Here is a 12368-nt window from a genome sequence, read left to right as displayed (position 1 = left end):
CAACGAAGCACAATCCACACAATATCCTATTTGCGTCTGCGATGCCGTCTTTGTTCGTCAGTATTACTTCAGCATCGAAGGGGATGTCGAGAGGCAATGGCCAACCAGTACTGCCGAGCTTCTCTATAATCGGGTAGATTCCATCGCTGTGTAGCTCTTTCTTATGCTGCTCCAAAGACCAGCTTGATGACAAGCGCAGGGAAGATTTAGCCGATAACGCCGCCGATCTCTTCAGCAAGTTTGTGCTCTCCTGTAGTGTTCATAAGGTACCTCGAGAGAGCGTCTTCTGGTGTAATCTGCTTGTCTGGCACCTGTGAGACTCAAACGCATCCTTAGCAGTCATGGCGTCAGATATGCGAATGGCTTGGCAGCAGGTAAGGCGATGAGAGGCTTGTAGTTTATCTCTAGTAGAAATGACCTCCCGAGCAGACAGTCATGAATCGTCTGGCATGCCGAGATAAGAGCAAGACCCTACTTTTCAGTATAGGTGTAGAGTCTCTATACATCGGTTAATACTATCCAAGCGGAGGCAATCGTCGAAAATCGCCCTTTACCTTCCTTTGGCCATAGTCCGTACTTCGAAGATAGGGTTCGATGAGGGTAGTTTGGTCAGTTAGGGAACCCAATTTCTTTGGAGCTTACCAGAGGAATTCCTGGTTCGTGGAGAGACTCCTGAAGACAGGTGTAGTAGCTTTGCAATGTAGAAAAAACGCCCTAGGTATGCAGCCATGCCATTTAGGCGTCCAAGTTCTGCTCTCGAAGCTGGTCGGGGCATTTGCTCGCAGTCGTATGGGCAGATTCAGCCGCCTTCAAGTATGCATGCTAAGAATATCTTGGAGGCCCAAAATTTAGTTTTTGTTCGGTGTGACTATAGATTTCCGATTGACTGCAGTTTTTAGGTAGCTGTTTATCACGCAACAGTGACTGAAGGCTGCCCCAGTGGAGCAAGTTAAGGAGGAAGAAGGAAAAAAACACATGCCTAAATGCGTACTTTGCAAAGTAAAATTCAGTTGCACGACGAGTGTGTGTCCACTTCGTCTGCCCTAAGTATGTGTTCTTTTTGTGCACTAGCACCATGTCTGAATTTTTAATGCGGCGTACAATACCCTGGAACCCTTGGTCATATGGCTACCTTGCACATTCTTATATCAGGACATCATCCATACGACAGATGACTCCGTTTAGGTCTTAAACATCAGCCACACATCTCTAGAAGTACTCCTGCATAGAGCTAATTCTAAAAAGCAGCCAGCGACTGAACCAAAACCGCTAGAAATATGTTATCACTATCATCGATGTCTTTCTGTCCTCGCTGAAAGAGATTCGCATTCATTCGTATTTGGATTCAATCTGAGAAAACCATAGTGCGTCTTGACACTTTCCCAACGTATGCTCGACTGCTGGAATGAGGTGCCACTCTCGAAGGATGGCCTTGAGCTTTGTAAAGTCCAAATAAATTTGCCCGTCTCCCGAAGCTTTCAGCACAACTATTAGTGCGCACCGTGTAGTCAGCTCAGTGACCGGACTGATGACACTGATCTCCTTCCGTGTCATACCAAAAGACAGTATATGAGCCCTATGACGGGAAGACAGCGCAAATGGAGCCACGCCTAGCGGGAGCTTGATAATAAAAATAAGTTTATCTCTATGAGCGTATGCATGATGGCGGGGGTCTTAAATAAAAGCTGCCTTATGGCACCTGGACAGAGCCTCAGACTCGCACTTTGGCAAGCGCACAAAAGACCACGTAACATATAAAACAACATGAATACATAAGCAAACCTCGCATGCAAATACATAAACAAAGCTTCGCGCACATAAGAAAAAATAACACAAACAATATTATTGAGCCATACGATGTGAAATAAATTTTCTTTATACATTGATTTCTCCTGGCTGTTTTGTTTTTCACGCCATCACAATGTTAAGAAGTCTGTACTGGCGTCTAGCTTCCGCAGGCCTCTGCACACATCGCAATGTCCCGTTCGCTGCTAAGTGCAGACAACAATCTAACGGTATAAAACAAGCCAATGCAGCTGACCGCTGGTTTGCCAGGATACACAAGCGGAACGTAGAGAGGCAAACTTCAAGGCTGTGTCTTATGTTAAACGACATCATGTTAGCAACACCGGATATCGGGAGTCATTTCTCTGTCAGGACCACTGATACATTCCTGTCGATGGGCTTTCTGGAAGATATGGGAGGATTTCTGCTCGAGAGAAATGTCTCATTCACTCCAGTGTCTGTCTTGACAGTCACCTGCTGGGAGTCGACGCACACTGACACCTTCCATGCAGCCTTTGACGGATCCATCAAAGAAAACATTTCTATGGGACGATGCTTCGAACCTCCAGTACGGATCTGCATACACAAGCGTATTGCTGCTTTCCCCCAGGCCCGGCAAGAAGCGTCTTTGATGGGACAGTTACTTCAAATGTGGCGAACTATGCTTGACATACCGCACTTTTCCCCCAGATTTTAAGCGGCATTGATAGCTGCATGAAAGTTAAGCGACGATGACGTAACACCTCGCCCCTTAGCACGCAACGATTTAAATGGCTCTGGATGAGTTGCATAAAGGTAAGACATATTTACGCATCGCGCTGCCCTCAAAGAGCGAGAGACATCCGACGGCTCGCAGGCCGGCGGCGAACTCCTCTTTGGGTTCAAAACATAGTGTCAGAGCAGGCTCTGTAGGATTTGCTGATGCCTGCGAACGACATGTCACTGCGTTGAGAGACGTGACCAGCATATCCCAGTTCCGAAACCATGATAGATGAAATGCACGCAGAGGCCTGAAAGCCAATGGCTCGTGATTTTTGTTCTATTCAGCCGAAGCACGCATGTTCTCGGCTCTAGGAAGACGCGCCGTCATACACACCGAAGTCTTAGGCAGATAAAGCTGACCGAAATTTATAAGCACTTGCTTCACCGCGTGTCATTATTTACTACTGCACATGTCATAACATCTGGCATTGAGAGATATTCTATGTCGAAGTATACCACTTACATAGCGGTTCCCTGGGAGAGCTGCACATTCTAAATGAAAACACGAGAATAATTTACCTTTCATCATAAAGAGCTGTAACACAGCTGCATTTTGGATTCATTTTGCGCCGCATAGTCACTAGGTCCAGCTTTAATCAGCTCAAAGCAAACAACGCCATGGCTTATGGGCAATGTTCCTACTAGTTGTGCGAATATTCTGGATTCATATTCTAGATCGAATTCACCCAATTTCGTTTCCGTTCAATTACTTCCCTATAGATACAGGAACCTCCCTGAGAAGTTTGACATCACTTCGATCATGTCCCCTGCTCCAGCAGTTTCATTTTCTTCGACATTTTTTGTTCGCGGCCGGTAACGAGTACGACGCCGCCGGGTATCTGCCACAGGCGACCCTCATGTCGCCCTAAATCTCATGAATTCAGGCGCTCAAAAGATATTGTCTCGTGGTAGTGACAAGGCAATAACAAACAACCACTGAGAGTGATAATATCCTGAGATAAAGTCCTTATTTGACCGTTTTTCCGACAGAAAAGAGCTAAAAAAGTAAGCGCCGGCAATAGCGGAAGCGTGCTCATCGGTCGTCGAAGTAAGACAGGCCGTTTCACAATTCAGCGCTTAATTTTAAGGTGACGAAGAAAGATCTAGATGACACCGGAAACGGCGACTAGCATACATTGGAACATAGTAGAAGCGCACAAGGGTGGCTGGGTTATTTCAAGATACATCTCGAAGCATGTGCAAAATAGGAAATGATAAAGCCGCGTCTTGCGCCAACAAGGAGGAATAAACAAAAGGTACACAATCAATACAAGCGCTACAATCAAAGTGATGAAACCGCATGCCGGTGGATTTTTAAAAACAGCAAATAGAGATTAAAATCAACAAATGTAAACATAAAAATTACATGATTAGTAGCTCAGGCAGAATTCAAATATAAAAGTACAGCAAGAAAATTATTATTTTGTTCGCGTGTACATAATTAGACATGGCATCCAAAAGCAACTACATGAATGAAAACATTGCAACATTTTGTTTTACTAAATAATTATCGAGCATGAATAAATGTTTTCCTCTGAAAATACCTTGCGTCTTCAAGACTTTGACACCTCCATGCAAATCAGCGTATTACGAACTGCTCTGCACGAAGAAACGAATCGCCGCGGACACTTTACCAATTTCGGCATTAAGACGCCGTGTCCGTATTTGTGAACGCGAAACTGAGAGTCGACTGAAGCACTTTTTCTTTGTGTAAGATAATGAAATCTGCCATATAACATCTACATTCCCTTACTAACACATTCATTAAAAGAAATAGCATTATTAGGCATCGGTTCAGAAAACAGCATGCCAAAATAAGAACTGCTGATTCGTCCCGCCGTAAAACGCTGCGACGTCCATCTTGGTTTGCTGTTTACAAAACTATTTCACTGTAGCAACAAGAGATGATACAACGTACTCGACAGGTCGGGGCCAAATGTTACGGGTGCCAATTAGAAGGTGGAAATTCGCAATCCGTGCAAAGACAGTTAAGTTTGGGTCGCGTCCACATATGTGGACGCAGCGCCTGAAGGGGATATAAGACGGGCCTGCGGCATGCCACTCAAATCGGTCCCTTGAGGGAAAATTGAAGGTACGTCCAATAAATAGCAAGGCGGGATCTAAGTATGGCATTCTCCAGCCTAATTGCAGCGGCCCACACAAAACAATTGCAGGCCTCATGTCGGCCTTAGTGAGAATATAAACACGCGCGTCAGCAGATTGTTTGCGTCTGAATTCCTAGAAAATAAGGCCTGGCGCAACCTAAATGCCGGGCCATTCCGTTAAAATTAGCGCTAGCCAACACGGGTCTACTGCTTCATACGGCAGTAGATGCTATGTTGGTTATTGCGTGGTTGAACACAGCCGAGTGCCTGCACTTTGCCATGCATGTTTTTTTTACTAGGCTTTATTGCGTGTCAAGCTGCCCTAGATTATTATTATAGAGGATCTGCATAATATCTGTAAGCATTTCAAGTTAAAAATGCATGTCGTTGGTTACGGTGCTCATTCGAATTTTGATAAAAAGGACTTTACAATACAAACATGTAGCAGCAGTTAAGAGGTTGCATTAGACAGCCTGCCGCTCCCATTAAATTGCTACACTTCAGGACGCACGACTTAACAGCCTGAACTGGCCAAATTTAAGCAAGTGAAACTACAGCGCTCATATGAAACTAACTTAGAAACATTATATGGTGTGTTTAGAAATGAAAGGCACACGCCTAATAATATCCACGCTGTTGGGTCATACGGGTTGAGTGGGAGGACATTTACTACGGCTACATGTGTATTATTTATCTATATAGGTTCCCTATAGGAACGATATAGTCAAGGCACTTTAGAATTGCCCCTGTAGAAGCTCCATCGGTGTTTTGTCGTTATAAGATCGAGGGTCCAAAGAAATAAAAAGTGACGCTTCATTGAGACCGGCTGCCCATACCGGCCCAAAGTAGGACCACTAGGGTAAATTTGTAGGGCACGCAGATTTCAGAATAGGAGATAAATTTTGGCAACCACGCAAGGGCTGTCTTCATAGGCGCCCAGTGGGACCCATTGGGTTCTTTGTCGTCAGCCAACTTTTGGCCTACACTAGCCCCCTTTCACAACCCGCATCGCTCCAGATACGTTTCTATGCGTGCGAAGCGATGATATGAGATTTATCTTCGCTCCTTTTTTTTCACATCATATTTAGTCCATTCCTCTACATTCAACATCGCTGTGTAGTAATTAAATATCTTAGCGTCATAAGCTCCCTGCATGGGCCACACAGGATCCACCTGCCCTAATTCACGACATCTGGGGCAAATAAAGTTGGTTCTCTTTCTCTCCCTCCTACATTTTATTTCTCTTTGCGCTAAAATTCTAGTTAATTATCAATGTACATTTTCAGCCTTCAATACAATGAGAAATAGAAAGCGTCTTTTTAATTTATAGGATGAGAAAATGAGTAGATATAATTGGCAAGGCTTGCACACACTTACCTTAGCAACTGAATCCACTGTAAGACCTATCATAACGGATCGATTGTTGAAATGTTCTTTAACCTAAAGGAATGAAACAGAACCAAAACACTACATTAAAAATGCGTATTTTTCCATGCTATATAGTCCACTGTGATATAAAACACAGTAGAAGATAACTAACAGGACGAGCCTTTAACAAATTGCCCATTTTTTACCGTGCACAAAAGAGCTCAGCAACTTCTTTAAAATTCACATTTTATTCCATTAGAAAGGCACCTTTCTTCTTCTTTTGTAAAAAAAGACAACTTTTAAACGCCATGAAGAACGTACATGCTTAGATTTAATCTGGTTTTGGTTCATTGCAATGTACCTAATTCGTGAACAAGTTGTTTAACATTGACATCAACCTACATTTTAGTGTTATTGTCTCCCAAGTGGCCGGAGGCTGTTTCGTCGCAAAAAGCACTCAAGACCGTAGGTGCTACGAGTAGGAGTGTCTTTTCGACCTTTCAAAGTTGCGCTTGTAGAGAACGGTACTTCGTAAAACGGATTATTGCAAGCAACAACGAAAAACAAGCGGTACCCGACCACTTAGGCCTTCAAGATAGTCCATGAGCGGCGACAGCCCTTGGTCTTTCCGTTGACGGTCAGCCATATGAGATTGGGTAATGGCCCCAATAAAAGGAAAATTATCGGCGATTTCCAGTGAAGCGGAGAGTCCACAGGCGCTCATGCCCCTACTTTCAACAAGATGGAGACTCCGTAGAGCTAACAGTCCTGACGGGTCTTTAAGGCTTGCCAGACAGCACAATTAATGATATTTACTAACTATATAGAATTGTTGTCAGTACAGATAGGGCCAAAACTTGCTGATGGCCCAGATTATCGAAAGGCACTCCGTCTCAATAGTCGAATAGTTCACCTTCTATCGTGACGGTGTTGGGCTCCGTAAGCGATAACTCACTCTACTGCGTTTTGCCACTGGATAGGTACCGTCCCGAAGCCAGCGTTGCTGTATCAATGTGCACCTCGGTTGCGGCGTCTTCATTGAAATAGGCAAGTATTGTGGGACTGTGTAAGCGACCTCGAAGCTCCTGAAAGGCTTTTTCTTGATCGCTTCACCCTCTAGAAGTCGGGAAGGGTATGCCGTTTCTGGTTAGTGCTGTCAACATTCCACCTATCTTGGAAAAATCTTGGACGTAGCGCTGGTAGTAAGAAGATAGACCTCATAATCACCGAAGTGTCTTTTTGTCGGTGATGTGTGGAAAACATGCAACTGCAGTAGTCTTCTCGAGATAAAGGAGAACCCTATGTGCACTGACAATATGACCAGGAAAGCGAAGTTCCTTGAAAGTGCCATTCCATTTCTCAGGCTTTCTCGTTAGTTTTGAGCATTTTGAGTGCTTGAATCTCAATACGCAAGCGGTCCTGGTGTTGCTCGAAAGCAGGTGAGCAATTGACATCATCTGAGTACGCGAAGCACGATTGCCACTTCAGACCAGATAAAAAAGTGTCCGTCTTCGGAACATGGCCGGCGCAGAGCAATGACCAAACGGAAGCACTACCTTAAACTCGTATAGACCGTCGGGCGTCACAAATTAAGCCTTCTCTCGGACCCACCTCTATTTGACAGTATCCGCTTTGAGGTCTAGTGAGAAGTACCTGGCATCATCAATCCTGGGGAACGAATAGATTTCCTTTTTGTCAAGGGTTTTAGTTTTAGGTAATCGACACAGAATCTCAAGGTGCCATCTCTCTTTTCGAAAAGGACCATGGACTCGTCAAAATCTTGATCACGTCGTCCGCAAGCATTTCATCAGCTTACGTTTTAATGGCTTAACGTTCTTTAGATAAAACCTGGTACGAATGTTGGCATACCTGAAACATGGCATCATCAGGTGATGATGCGATACTGGCGACAAACGCACGACCGACCTTTGAGCCCGCAATCTGCGAAATCGTTCATAAGAGTCGAGAAAAGATTCCTCTGATCAGGCGTCAAGTCCGGTCTAATGTTAGCGGTTTCAAGTGCAGGACAAGGTGCGGCCCCGGCGCAGCATATATGAGGCAATGCAGTAGCATCGTAAAGGAAGGCAATAGCCGTATCTTTTGCAAGGTGCCGCATCTCCTTAGCGAAAATTGTCAGGAGAACAGTCGCACAACTGTTATGAAGTTGAATAAGTTATCTAGCGACGGCTGTCTCCTTCTCGAGCTGCAGCGGAGGGAGGTGTCCATGCGCGATGCCCTCGTAGTCCTGAAATACGTCAGGCCTCGCAAGAAACAGCACACTAGGCCGTGCTGGCACCCTCACGTCATTGTCGACTAACGCAAGATATTGACTCCTAGATGTTCACTTTCATTGCACGCCACGACCCGTTTCGTCGTGAACGTCACACGGCCTTCTTTGATGTCAGTATCAGCGCCTTTGGTCTGCAGGAAGTCTAAGCCAAGACGTGATGTGATGTGGCATGGCTGTTGTCAGTGTTATGTGACTGTACTAACTTCAACTATCCCTCTCTCACAACTTTTATATCCACTCATCCCCTTCCCCCACTGCAGGGAAGGAAACGGGTTGCTTTTACTGGTTAACCTGCCTACCTTTCCTCCTCATCTACCTCCTACTAAGCCAAGAATCAAGTCCTTCGAACACTCAGGAAGTACAACAGATTCGCCGACATATACAAATCCACGGATGCCGGCCAACGCTCTGCTCTTGTAGCAGCAGCAATGAAGTGTAACCCTCCCCCTCCCCCTTGTATGAATATTCGGGCCGGACCAGTGCATCAAATCTTTCTTTAATTCTCGGGCGAGACCGTGGCTGATACCCGAATAATCGGAATCGGTATCCAGTAAAGCGGTGACCTCAACTCCAACAATCGGTACATAGAAATCGGGGGCAGCAGGTAGAGCGGTGTCGCTATCTGACCCAGGCAAAATATTTTCCTATCGGTCGGAGGTAGCACGTCGGATGCTGTCGCTGCTTGACCCCAGCGAAATCACTTAGGATCGTTTTCACGATGACGGAGGATCTCCAGATCTCGCGAAATAAGCGACCCTGCCTTCGAAAGACACTGGTAATAATTTTCTAGGCCAGGGTTGAAAGTGCGGCGTCGGAGATAGCAGAGACTTGGTGAACGGTAGCTCGTCGGGGATGGAGATCGACGTTCTTGGTAAGCGGACGGCGCAGCATTCTGTAGCTCCGAAAGGTGGCTTGCGATCTCAGCAGGCCATTCATCTTACACTGTTTAACATTGTCGTCTTCCTCAATCGCCCTTGTCAGCCTCCGTTGTATTCTATAAATATAATGTGTCAATATGCCATTCTTGGGATATATCGTTAACCTCGGCAGCCGCTTTTCGGTGGAGGCAAAAAGCAAGGTGCCCGTGTGCTGTGCGATGTCAGTGCACGTTAAAGAACCCCAGGTGGTCGAAATTTCCGTTGTCCTCCACTACGGCGTCTCTCATAGCCTAAGTCGCTTTGGGACGTTAAACCTCATAAACCAAACCAAACCTACCCTTTTGACAAGACACAAAAATCAGCAGGTCCAGTTAAACTTCCAGCCATAATTCTTAAAATGGACAAACAGTTCATAGCTTTATTCCGAAGGGGACGTTTTTGCAACTACTGAAAATCTGCTAAATTACCGGCCCAATTCATCCGAAGAGTGGCACTTTAGATGGCTCAAAACCATGCTGTTTCTAAATCCTGACATAATAAAATGCATGGACTCGACATTCAGCGGTAGGAACAAATTTCGTGGGAAGCATGCAGATGCTTTGGCTACATGCAGGCAATGCAGCATGCAGGAGCACACCATATGGTATGGTAGTGCCACGAAAACAAAAATATCAAAATTGTATGTCAGCCAACTAGGGAGGGTGGGAGGCGGCTCTGCTCATTTTAGACCTGGAGGCCCAGTTAGTCAAGGAAATATGCACCTTTTTGTCTGAGGAATTAGATACTGGTTCGTTTGGAGGATTGAAATCATTTTAACGGTGTCTTAAATCATAAATGTGAAAACGCCCCCCCCCCCCCCCCCCGTTGTACATCTCTGAAATAACCAACTGCTTTATGTCGTTAGTGACAAACACTAAACGATCCGACAAACTGAACGATCCGATTTATATTTTCACGTAAATTCATTAGGACAGATTTGAAATAAAATCTGCATATATGGCTCTATTCACAAACGCGCCTCCACTGGGTGTTCCACCTCCACTCCAGGGTCCAATTTGAGATTCATAAACACTTCTTGGCGTTTTCTTTGACAAGGTCTTCTCGAAACATCCTCCTCCGTTCGAAGCACAGCACATGGCTTATGAGAACGAGCTTAAGGCCAAGATATGGCCCGAAAACTGCGTGCTTCGATGTATAACACACTCATTTTATGTCGATCTTTTCAAACAACTTTCACAAATTACTATGGCGTTTACAACCTTGAAAAACCTGTTTGGTGGGCTTCATGTAAAAGGTGGCTATTAAACATTGCCTAAAACGCTTTCACAACTGGAAAATGTCACTGATGATGAGGTAGAATTGCGTTAAAGGTAACTAAAACTTTAAGAAGTGGTGTGAATTCTTGTGTTTATTTTGGTTTGTTCTAAAACTTTCTTTTACACCCTCCCTTTGCATTCGGAGGGGCTAGAACGGCTAGCTGTGAAAACATGCGTGCTACTTAGCAACGGGTTGTAGCGCATGGACACTGAATTTGACTCTCCAGCAGCAAATGCTGCCTGTGGTTTTCAAAAAAGTTGGCAGCTGTAACTGAAAACCTGCTAGACAAGCCATACCGTTTCGCGATCTCGAATATTCCACCGTAGAAGTACTACGTGCCCTCAGGTGACGGGCAATCCATTGAAGCATGAGGTGCCGCACAGATCTGCACAGCTCAAATGTGACTCTGGTGCCCCTCAGCTTACTTTGTGCAAACCTCTGTTTCCAACAAGTTCACCGCTCTCTTCGAAGCTAGCACGCAAGACGAGCTCACCATTAACCGTCAAATAGCGCTTCATCACTGCACTGTGTCGGCTCCGAAACCTTGCTCACGTACCTGATTAAGATAATAAATGTGACCGCACCTCAGAATAATGATCGCAGGATGAAGTACAGCACGGGTGTCGGCGGCTGATCGCAGTTATTTATGCTTGGCTTTAGTAGCAGAAACGGCAGGAAGCTAGCCACAGCCACGCTCTTAAAACAATAACTTGCCCGAAATTCTGAGTCGCTGTCACTCTCAGCCGATGCTTTAGAAATGCGTTCGGTGCATCCTCACTGTATCCACTGTCGGGAAAACCTTGGTATACCGATTGTACAAAATCCACGCACTGAGCGAACGGTGCGACGTGCGCCATGCGACGTGCGACGGTGCGACGTCCGCCAATTGCGGTGGCGGTAGAGGATCGCGCAAGGTAGTATTTTTGTCGACTCGAGATAATCGTGAAAACTTGTTCTTTTCTAGTCCACTGAAGGAGCGATTCATATGCAGGTTGGTCTCTGAAACGAAAAACAGGCCTCGAGGGCCGCTTGAACAGAAAGATAGTAAAGGCGTATTTATTAACACGATGCATAATTTTGTCCACTCTTTAAGCTTAGAAAGTCAGTTCATTTTTCAAAATTATAGCAATGGTACTAGAAGAATACATTCAAATGCATAAGTCGTAAGTGCAGCCTAGGGACCATTGGTGCCATTTTTGCTCGAACAGGAGTCTATAGGTACATTGGAAAGCACGGCCGTATGAATCCCGTCATCTATTCGAGAAGTGAATGAACAATCATTGACACTGCATATAGTGTGTTATGTACAACGTTTCTCTTCGCCTGAAGATTTTTGATGCATGTATCATCACTATCAGCTGCAATATACCCATTGCAGTGCGAACGCCTCTCTCATCATCCTCCTCTTATCCCAGTCCTGTGTTAGCTGCATCCACTTGACGCATGGAGAACTTTATATAATTCGCCCAACTAACTTTATGTTGCCCCGCAACGCTTGCACACCCTTAGAATCCAACTTTAACCATGAACAGATATCGATTTTCCTCTCCTCGCACTATATGTCCTGCCCATGCCCATTGGTTCTTTTTGATTTGCACCGGAATATTATTAACTTGAGTTATTTCTGTGACCAGCACGGTACGCTTCCTATCTCTTAACATTAAAACTACCATTTTTCGTTTATACCCCTCTGCGTTGCCCTCAACTTAAGTAGAACCTTTTTTGTTAGCCTCTATATATCAGCCCCTTATATGAGTACAGGTAAGATACAACTGTTATAAGCTTAACTATTGAACGATACCGGTAAGCTGCAAGACACAATCCTTGTGTACTTGGCGAATTCGCCCCATCCCAGTCTTATTC

General features: G+C 45.1%; 1 protein-coding gene across 1 annotated transcript in view; it reads right to left on the bottom strand.

The window, feature by feature from the left end:
- Positions 1 to 12368, bottom strand: part of LOC146173625 (uncharacterized) — an 88453-nt gene that overhangs the window by 29039 nt on the left and 47046 nt on the right. The window contains exon 3 of the mRNA XM_084583445.1: positions 6030 to 6092. Within this exon, the coding sequence (XP_084439571.1) occupies positions 6030 to 6092 (63 nt within the window). The remainder of the gene's footprint in view (positions 1 to 6029; positions 6093 to 12368) is intronic.

Source organism: Amblyomma maculatum, chromosome 11 (genome assembly GCF_055883805.1).
Source record: "Amblyomma maculatum isolate TAMU_Amacu chromosome 11, ASM5588380v1, whole genome shotgun sequence".
In the NCBI taxonomy this organism is placed as follows: Eukaryota; Metazoa; Arthropoda; class Arachnida; order Ixodida; family Ixodidae; genus Amblyomma; species Amblyomma maculatum.
This window is presented reverse-complemented; position numbering and strand designations above follow the sequence as displayed.